General features: G+C 37.0%; 1 protein-coding gene across 3 annotated transcripts; it reads right to left on the reverse strand.

Moving 5' to 3' along the window:
- Positions 1-7,606: 7,606 nt before the first annotated feature.
- Positions 7,607-10,477, reverse strand: LOC109237307 (uncharacterized metal-dependent hydrolase YabD). 3 transcript variants are annotated; one of them, XM_019403603.1, is made up of 3 exons: positions 10,371-10,477; positions 7,889-8,915; positions 7,607-7,800 (listed from the first exon to the last, which is right to left on the reverse strand). In XM_019403603.1, the coding sequence occupies exons 2-3, from the start codon at positions 8,816-8,818 to the stop codon at positions 7,795-7,797; spliced, it is 936 nt and encodes a 311-aa protein (XP_019259148.1). In that variant the 5' UTR covers positions 8,819-8,915; positions 10,371-10,477; the 3' UTR covers positions 7,607-7,794. The 3 variants fall into 3 exon arrangements, with proteins under 3 accessions (XP_019259148.1, XP_019259150.1, XP_019259149.1); XM_019403605.1 differs by having other exon boundaries at positions 7,889-8,855; positions 10,371-10,474; XM_019403604.1 differs by having other exon boundaries at positions 7,889-9,054; positions 10,371-10,474.
- Positions 10,478-10,739: the final 262 nt, after the last annotated feature.

A 10,739-nucleotide genomic window follows, 5' to 3' on the forward strand; every position in this document is an offset into this window, starting at 1 on the left:
CAAATACGTACCCGGCGCATACTCATTCCCCACGGCCATCTCTAATGTATGAAAGGCTACGGCCATCTCCAACATGTAAACGGCTAAGGACCATCGCCAAAAAGAATTTGGCCTCGACCGAAGCAACAGTCGACATCCCCATCCGTGTTTCTCGAAATACAGCCAATGGAATCCACTCATCGAGCTCGGCCAAGGCCCGACCTCAATAAGCGGAGGGACTAACTGTATGGGTCAGAATTCGACCCCACGATAATTAACGAGGCTAATCCCATTTTAAGTTAATTCATGATTAATTAGCGGCACGACCATTCAGAATTGACGATGTTCAACCCGCATCTGGTTTGATCGACAAGGCCATGGCCTATCCGCCACCATAAAGGCGAGATCCCAACGTGGTCACGGCCACTTATTGCCAGCTCACGAAGCTCACAGCTATAAATACCAAGAGAGGGAACCCCAGAAAGGGGGTGGGAGGCTTCTTGGTGACCACTATTGAGAGAGAAAAAAGGGACAACAATACCCAAAATTATGGGCAAGAGGAACACCATTGTAAGGCTCTGAACCTCTCCATGGAGAGGCAGACCAAACCAATATTATCAATAAAGGTTTCTAATGTTTATCCCCCTAATCCTGAGTATTAATTTTTGTTTCCTTTATTTGGTCCAACAGATTATTACGGTTTGCTATAATTTTCCCGTGATTTATATATATTGTTTTATACTCATAAGATGTGTGACAACTTTTGAGCAAACAATCTCCCTCGCCCAATATTATCCCATTTGGTCTATGATTTTGATTTCTGGGCAATAAACTTTCCTTTCAAATTTGTTTATTTAGTCCCATCTTATTGTGCATAAGAAAACACATTTATCATTGCTCCAAAAACTCCTCTTCTTGTCATGTACTCCCTTCTCTATTTGTGTGATGTATTTTGGGCACAGATTTAAAAAAGACTTTTGAAATTTATAGTCTAAAATAAGTCATAGATATTTGTTCAACAATAAATCATGCATTCTCAAAAAAAAAAAAAAAGTAAATCATCTTATTAAATGCAAAATAGAAACTTAAAGTAAAATATTTTTTAAATAAAAAATATATATTTTGGGATAGACTAAAAAGAAAAATACATTATATAAATAGGGACAAAGAGACATGATATATTGATGTTTTGTTTTGCCACATTGACATTGTTAATTGCGCCTAATTTCTTTCCTTATCAAATGCATATTAAACAAAGTATTTTGCTTTCTTATTTATTCATAAACGAATTTATACCACTTATTTTGCCTTTGATGAATCTTTATGAAAAACAAAAAACTAAGCTTCTTTTTTTTTTTTTGATGGGTAAACTCTAAGGTAGCTTCTACTACGATGTGAATCAAACAATTCAGATGTCACGTTTTAATTCAAAGCATGTCGCTGAGTCTTTCTTATATTTTCTCATTTTGCGTTTATCATGGATAGATTGAAAACAATAAAGGAAAAAGAAAAAATGATTGAATGGATCTTCATGGGACGCAAGGGAAAGTGCTATTAGTGGTCCAAACAATAATATTTAGTTACAAAATAATGTCAGTTTAGAAATTTGTATGTTAGTGGGTAGAGAACCTCTAGTGTTAAAGAATTCCATGTTATTGTCCATTGAAATGAAATATGTCCAAATGGAGTGAAGTGAAATAGCAACCATACATATAGCCGGCCCCTAACTAGTTAGGAACTAAGGCGTATGTAAGGAAAATGAGTAGATAATATTGACTAAGAACAAGAAGGAAAGAAGACTACAACTTATCAAAAATACTGTGTCGTGGCAAGCCACTGCCTTGAAAGCGATTTCGGCTCGACTGGGTGCAAATCGTTAAGGTCGGTCTCCACAGCACCTCCAAACACGTGCACTCGTGGCTGGAAGTTTAGAATTTGCACAAACCAGTTGCCCAGGAAGAAGAGAAGATGAAGGTATTTTATGTGTTGGATAATTCACAAAGAAGACTAGGAAGAAAGGAATGATTAGCTAGATGAATTCTTGGTTAAGAAGTGAGTGATTATGATGGATAATTCATAACCTATTTATAGGAAATTAAGGAGGTTGCATGTATGACAAGTGTAGAGAGACTTTTGACACTTGTCCCATTATGTTAGTCCACTTGGCTCCAATATTGACAAGTGTATCTTGTCTTCCATGCATGAAGACATTTGGCTCCAATATTGACAAGTGTATCTTGTCTTCCATGCATGAAGACATATGGTAGATTTGCATAGCCATTTGTCAAAACCATTCAACACTTGGCTTTAAGGCTTCATGCAAGAGGCCACTTGGAAATAGATAGGACATTTGAAAAATAAAAAACTCATGGCTATTGGTTGTAAATGGAATTTTAAAAAGAAATTTTTGATTTTGCATTATGAATAATTCCAACAATCCCCCACTAATGCAAACACAAAAATAGAACAATTCTTGGCAAAAGAAGGAACATGTACTTAAGTGTCAATATCTTTCGATTTGAATTGACACGTAGTGAAATGAGGCAACAACTAACATCCACAAAGTGAAGTACTCTTGAACTGCATGGACATTAGCTCAGACCCCCACATCACATACTATATCCTCAATTTTATGCAAATTCTGCGATACTAACAAAGTGCATTTATGGTCATGCACATACCTTCGATCTCATGAGTGCTCTAGAAAGGCATCCCAAGTCTTTCATAAAAGGCGACCGCACCTTTACACTCACGTAGGTGATTCCATCAAGTCTATCTACACATAGACTACCTTAAGGCTATGGAATCATCAAGAGCACAATAAGCCCAACCTTATAAAGCACTACCACACACCATAGGGATAGGAAATAAAGTGCATATTGAAGTCTCATATGGCTTCGTTTGACCACAAACGGGTATCCACCATACTTCCTCAATCCATGGGCTTTAGCCCCATCCCCCTTGACGTCTCAAGGATAACTCTCCTTGCCAAACCCTTGGTTAAAGGATCCGCCAAATTTCTTTCGGGTCTTACATATTCCAAGGAAATAACTCCATGTTTCAACAATTGTTTTACCGCACCATGCCTAATGCGGATATGTCTTCTTTTTCCATTGTACACACTATTTTTAGCAATTCCAATTGCTGCCTGTGAGTCACAATGTAGAGAAACTGGTGAAGCTTGTCTTCCCCACAAAGGCACGTCTGCCAATAAGTTTCTCAACCACTCGGCTTCTTGCCCTGCCAACTCAAGAGCAATGAATTCAGACTACATAGTAGATCGTGCTATACAAGTCTGTTTTGAAGACTTCCATGAAATAGCACCTGCACCCAAAGTGAACACATAGCCACTAGTGGAGCTAACTTCATCATTGTCAGTAACCCAGTTTGCATCACAAAAATCCTTCTCAAACAACAGGAAATTTATTAAAATGCAAACACCAATCCATAGTACCTCCCAAATATCTTAGCAAACGATGAAGAGCATTCCAGTGTTCAGTACTAGGGTTGTAAGTATATCTACTCACTCTACTAACAGCATAAGCAATATCAGGTCGTGTATAATTCATGAAAAATATTACACTACCAATTATCTTAGCATACTCAGTTTGAGAAATACTAGATTCCTTATTCTTTTTCAAGTGTATGCTAGGATCATAAGGAGTTCTCACAGGTGCTACATCAAAAAAATTAAACTTTTTCAACATTTTCTCAATATAATGAGATTGAGACAATGAAAAACCATTAGAAGTTCTTTTGATTTTAACCCCTAAAATCACATTTGCTTCTCCAAGATCTTTCATTTCAAATTTAGAAGACAAAAAATTCTTAGTCTCATTAACAACATTCACATTAGGGCCAAAGATTAACATGTCATCCACATACAAACATATAATAACACAATCTGATCCTATCATCTTGGAATAAACACAAGTATCAGATGCATTAACAACAAAACCATTATCCTAATGTGCTATTAAACTTTTCATACCATTGCTTAGGTGCCTGCTTTAGACCATACAAAGACTTTCTCAATTTGCATACTTTATTCTCCTGTCCTTGGATCATAAATCCCTCGGTTGAGACATATAGATCTCTTCCTCTAAATCACCATTAGGAAAGCTGTTTTAACATTCATTTGATGTATTACCAAATTATGAATAGCGGCTACAGCAACAAGAGTTCTAATAGTCGCTATCTTAGTCACAGGAGAATAAGTGTCAAAGTAATCAATGTCTTTCTTTTGATTAAAACCCCTAATAACAAGTCTAGCCTTATATTTCTCAATTGTACCGTCAGGTCTCAACTTCTTCTTAAATATCCACTTGCTACTTATGGGTTTACAACCTTTAGGCAAATCAGAAAAGTCCCAAGTATGATTAGAAACTATAGAGTCTAATTCACTTTTAATGGCCTCTTTCCAAAAACTAGCATCTATATATTGACCTTATTGCTTCACTATATGTCTTAGGGTCTTCTTCTATTAAATAGATTGATACTAATTCATCAATCAAAACATCAAAATCAATATTTTCAGTTAAGAAAGTAGTAATAAAGTCAGGACCAAAGTTAGCTTCAATTCTACGTCTCTTGCTTCTTCTAAAGTTATTTTCATGCTCATTAGCAGTAGCACTAGAAGAAGGCACAATATGAGCATAACCAATGAAAATAGCATTAAAAGTCTTGGGTCCAACAGTTACTTGTTTAAAATCAGGTAGACCAACCTTAGTCAAACACCCCCACACTTCCAAAACTTTTAAGTTAGGGGCAAACCCTTTCCATAACTCATATGGAGTTTTATCTAACTTCTTATGAGGGACTTTATTAAGAACATAGCATGTAGATAAAACAGCTTCCCCCCACATATTATCAGATAAATCCGAACTCAAAAGCATAGAATTCATCATTTCCTTAAGGGTTCTATTTCTCCGTTCGGCTCCACCATTTGCTGTGGAGTATAGGGAGCACTAATCTCACGTATAATACCATTTTCCTCACAAAAGGCTTCTAGAGTGTTAGTACTATATTCACCACCCCTGTCAGACCTAAGTCTATTGATTTTTCTATCTAATTGATTCTCTACTTCTGCCTTGTATTTTAAAAACATGCTTTCAGCTTCATCTTTTGACTTAAGAAGATATACCTTAGTGTATCTAGAAAAGTCATCTACAAAGGTGATGTAGTATTTCTTTCCACCTTTACTAACAGTATTTTTGAAATCTGCTAAGTCTGAATGTACTAGTTCAAGCAACTCTGTTTTTCTACTAGTTACATTCTTAAAAGGCTTTTTGGTATGTTTTGCTTCTACACAAACAGGACACTTAGAAAAATTATCAACATTAACTGCAGGAATTAATTCCACTTTTCTAAGTCTTTTAATAGAAGCAATATTAACATGCCCTAGTCTACCATGCCACAAATCAATGGACTCAGCAATATAAGCAAAATTGAAAGTACTAGCATTATTAGTAATCTCTTGAGCGATGTTTATTACAAATAAACCCCCACTAAGGTAACCTTTCCCAACAAAGTCTCCCCCACGAGAAATAATAACTTTATCAGATTCAAAAACAAGTTTAAGACCTGCTTTGTTGAGAAGCGCACCAGAAACTAAGTTTCTACGAAGGAAGGGTACATACAGAACATTGTTCAAGGCTAAGGTTTTTTCAGAAGTTAGGTTAAGGAGAATTTTTCCTTTACCCATAACTCCAGCTGTAGTGGAGTTACCCATGTAGACACACTCGCCATCAGCAGATTCCTCAAAGTCGTGAAACAGCTCTTTATTGGCGCAAAGATGCCTTGAAGCGCCTGTGTCCAGTATCCAGTCAGTCTTGTTAGCCACCATGTTTGCCTCAACAACCACAGCAGCAATGACATCACCACCCTCGGTAAGGTTGGCTTGGGCTGGAGCTTTTCCTCCATTCTTTGAGCTTTGTCCTTGTCTCTGGTTGCACTGAAAAGCCTTGTGACCAATTTTGCCGGAGACATAGCAAGGTCCTTTCGACTTTTGAATATGGCCTTCCGGCTTATTGAAGTAATTCTGCTTCTTCACATGTCCTTTCTTCTGGCCTTTCTTTTGTTTTCCTTTAAACCTGTCTTTCACAAAAGTACTAGAAGATTCCACAAGGTTAGCTTTAGAAGAATTAAGAGAGAGAGATTCCATCTTATCTTTAAGCCGTTCAGACCCCTCATCCTTGAGACGGTTTGCTTCCTCAGTCCTCATGTGACTGATTAGTTCTTGAAGAGTTAAGTTTTTCTTCTTGTGTTTTAGTTGATTCCTGTAATCATTCCAGGAAGGTGGAAACTTTTCAAGTAAACATTAGCCTGAAGAATCTCACACATCTACATGCCCTTGTTCAAAACATCAGCAGTTAAGTTTTCATACTCGTGAACCTGTTCCATGATTGGCTTATCATCAACCATCTGAAACTTGATCCATTTTCCAACGACATACTTCTTTTTTCCTGCATCATCAGCGCCATATTTCTTCTCCAAACTGTCCCATATTACTTTAGCAGATTTATAATTTATAAACAAATCAAAGAGAGGGTTAGTCATATGGTTAAGCAGATGCCCTCTTACTGTTTTATTATCCTTTTCAAATTTCTTCTTAGCAGCATCATCAGCAACAACAATATTATCAGCATTAGAACTATTAGCAACAATATCAGCAGGAGGATCGTTAAACAAAACATAATCAACTTCTAATTGTTCAAAGAAAATTAAAAGTTTCTGGGAACAACGCTTATAATAATTTCCATCTAAAGGCTTAAGCTTTGAGAGATCAGGAAGTGTTTTGTTCAAAGTGGTGGCCATTAGTCAATATTATATGTAAAATCGCTTTCAAATTGTATGGAAAATGAGTGGATAATATTGACTAAGAACAAGAAGGAAAGAAGACTACAACTTATCAAAAATACTGTATCGTGGCAAGCCACTGCCTTGAAAGCGATTTCGGCCCGACTGGGTGCAAATCGTTAAGGCCGGTCGCTCCCCAAAGTTCCACAGCACCTCCAAACACGTGCACTCGTGGCTGGAAGTTTAGAATTTGCACAAAACAGTTGCCTAGGAAGAAGAGAAGATGAAGGTATTTTATGTGTTGGATAATTCACAAAGAAGACTAGGAAGAAAGGAATGATTAGCTAGATGAATTTTGGTTATGATGGCTAATTCATAACCTATTTATAGGAAATTAAGGAGGTTGCATGTATGACAAGTGTCGAGAGACTTTTGACACTTGTCCCATTATGTTAGTCCACTTGGCTCCAATATTGACAAGTGTATCTTGTCTTCCATGCATGAAGACATATGGTAGATTTGCATAGCCATTTGTCAAAGTCATTCAACACTTGGCTTTAAGGCTTCATGCAAGAGGACACTTGGAAATAGATTGGACATTTGAAAAATAAAAAACTCATGGCTATTGGTTGTAAATGGAATTTCAAAAAGAAATTTTTGATTTTGCATTATGAATAATTCCAACAGCGTAGTTGTTGTGAGGTCTCAAACATCTATCAGAACCGATTACAGTAATGCAGTGATTTTGGGGATCAAGGATAAGTATGTGGTGCTCCAATGACAAATGGATATATATGCGGTACAGTTGAAGAACCTATATAAGCCAAAATTTAAAGAGAAAATAAGCAATCTTAAGATATACCACAGATTTCCATGTACTATTGCAACCACAAACTTTGATACAATGGTTCAACACAACTGAGATATACCACAGATATATTAGCCTAACAAAACTATGACAAGTCTAAGAATGCTCTAGGTTGTCCTGCTTAATGTCACAAACTTCCAGTTTCCACTTCATACCTGTTACAGAAGAGGACATGTGGTTAGAAAAAACATACCGGGCATGTAACATAGTATCAACTGCATGTTTTAGGCAGGATAACTTTACCTGTTGCACTACCTTTGAACCTTCATAAGAAAATAGCCGCGATGCATTTGCAAAGCTTATCTCAGCAAGTTCTTCTTTTGTCAGCTCGAGTAATGATGCGACATAGGAGAGTACATGATGAATGTTCGCAGGATGGTTAGGGATTTCTCGTGCCTGTTGTTCATTGCCTTTGTCCTCCTGCGATGGGTTCTCGGACAGATTTCCGTTGTTGTTTCCTCCTCCACTTGAAGTTCCATCAGCTACTGAAGCTTCTCTCTCGATCAAATACAGAGAATCTGGATCGCTCAACTTTGGCAAAGCATCTGGTGCATCTGTCTCCAACAAGATTCTGTCCGTAGGAATTGACTTCAACATTTTCTTCGCTTTGCTTTCTTTCATGGACATAAGAAACCCAGAAAATGAGAAGTAACCACCAAGCTTTGCAAATTCAGGAACCATTTCGGCAGAACCAAGGTAAGAGTGCAGAATAAAGCCGGCAGGAAATGGCCCAACAGATTTCAATAATTCAAGAAGATCCCCGAAAGCACGAACACAGTGTATGGATGCTGGTCTTTTCAACTCTTTGGCAAGCTGAAGCTGCTGTCCAAAGACATCCACCTGATCAGCAAAATCAATCTTCCTTCCAAACGAACCTTTATCTAAACCAATCTCTCCAACTGCAGCAGCAGGAGTAGCCTCCAAGAATCCTTTCAAAGTTTTCAGCCAATTAGGAGTCCTCTCAGTAATAAACCAGGGATGGATCCCAAAGTTTGGAACAATACAAGGGTAGTGATCACTCATTTCCTTTACCAAATGCCAATCTTTTTCCGACACACCATTGACAGCAAAATGGACAACTCCCGTTTCAACTGTGGTCTTAATAATTTTTGGGACCACATTAATGATCCTTGGATCTTGGAGGTGACAATGAGAATCGAAGAGTTTCATCATGAGTCTGAGTATCCCTCTGCCAGTCTCTTGTGCTACACTACAAGTTGGTATTATACCACTTTATTGCTTGAGTGAACCCCTATCGAGAGCTCAAATGCTGGAAAAAGATAATGCTAATTGATAACTAGAAGAAGCAAGTGCAGCAGTGTCTCACATATGACAGATTAAGGGGTATCTATCTTGTGGTTGTGTTTGTATGACCAACAAATAACTAAAGGCTGTGCAGATGCTCAAAGCTGAAAATAAAATGAAGGACCACTTTACATTCAGAATCCAACAATTTCAAAATACAAGCCAAAAGTCCAAATCTATAGACCAATTACAGATCCACATTCAAGTTGATCTACCCCATTAAACGTGAGAACATGTGAACAGAACTATGAGAATCAGCTAAGCAACATAAACATGCAAATAAGCTAAGAGTTGTACTAAACTATGTCAAAGTGGAAAATTTTGATTGGGAATTCTATAATCCTCTAAACCTCGGACACTAGAGTCTTGACAACATCCTAAAGTGAACTAAACAAATATGATTATTCAAAAAATGACAAAATTATACACAAGACAACATTTAACTTATATCTGCACCACCAATTTTCATTCTTGAGCGTCACAAATGAGCATAGAATGTAAACCCAGCGAGCCATAGTAGGATCAACCTATGCTCCAGCAACTCAGGCCCTCAAACTGTCAGACACAGTGTGCGTCCAAGAAGTAAATTATTAAAATGTAGATCACGGGTTCAAGCCGTGGAAGCAGCCACTATGCTTGCATTAGGGTAGGATGTCTACATTACACCCTTGGTGTGCGGCCCTTCCCCGACCCTAAATGAATGCAAGATGCTTAGTGCACGGGGTTGCCCTTTTTACATATGCACCTTGCTAAGAGCATGATCAAGTGCCAAGAGCACATGGATAAATCAACGAACTTCTTAATGATGAAGTGCAACATTTAACATGACTAAGTTACAGTAAGATGAACATATTCTTCATCCATTATCTCAAAATCATATACCTAGTAGTAATGTATCATTCTTCAACCATTTCAGCTAAGGATTTTAACAGAAGGGCTAAAACCCAACTCACCCATGAATCTCAAAATCATTTAAGTACTTGTAAACATGAAGAATAATCTCTCTCAATCTTCTCAAGGATTTTAATAGAAGGGGACAAAAAGTTAACTCACTCATAACCCCAATTTCTTTTAGCCAACTAAATTGGATGGACGGAATATGACACCAAAAACATTATAAAACATTCCATTCCCCAATTCCCATCAGCTCTAATTCAATCATGAATAAGCCAGATACGACTCCGCAGCCACTTTTCCTTTTTTTTAAAAAATCCAGAAGAATTAACTGATTTAAGTACCAGAAACACTGTAATTTCCCTTGTAACATGTATTCTGACGGAATTTTGGTAATAGATTGACTTTTTAATCCTTATAGTTCCAGAAGACAGATTTAACGGTTCTTTTTCATTTCTTTGCACAATATTCTCGAAAATTTTGAGAATATTTAACATCTGAAAATTTTGTTGGAACGAGATAGTACCTCAATATGTGCTTCAATGGCTTCTGCCTCGGAATTCAGCTACCCCTGGGTCAGTACTCTAACATATAAATAACATATAAAGCCTCTCATCATTTTTGTTTGTTGTCAGGTTTAGAGATATTCCGACCTTAATTTTTATTTTTATTTTATAAAGGAAAAGAAATTAGTAATGCTAGGGTGTTCATAAAAACCCAAAAATCGAACCAAATCGGAAACCAAACTAAATCAATCAAAAAAACCAATACTTTTTGGTTTGATTTAATTTTAATTTTGAATTTAAAAACCGATCAAATTTGATTTGGTTTTGGTTATAATAAAAAAATAACCGGAAAAAATCGAACCACGCCGACTATAGAAGTAGTTATTTCT

Source organism: Nicotiana attenuata, unplaced genomic scaffold, assembly GCF_001879085.1.
Source record: "Nicotiana attenuata strain UT unplaced genomic scaffold, NIATTr2, whole genome shotgun sequence".
NCBI classification, from domain to species: Eukaryota; Viridiplantae; Streptophyta; class Magnoliopsida; order Solanales; family Solanaceae; genus Nicotiana; species Nicotiana attenuata.

What these genes read in the sequence shown, in the direction of transcription:
- LOC109237307 (XM_019403603.1), bottom strand. Translation starts at nt 8,818, where the DNA reads ATGATGAAACTCTTCGATTCTCATTGTCACCTCCAAGATCCAAGGATC.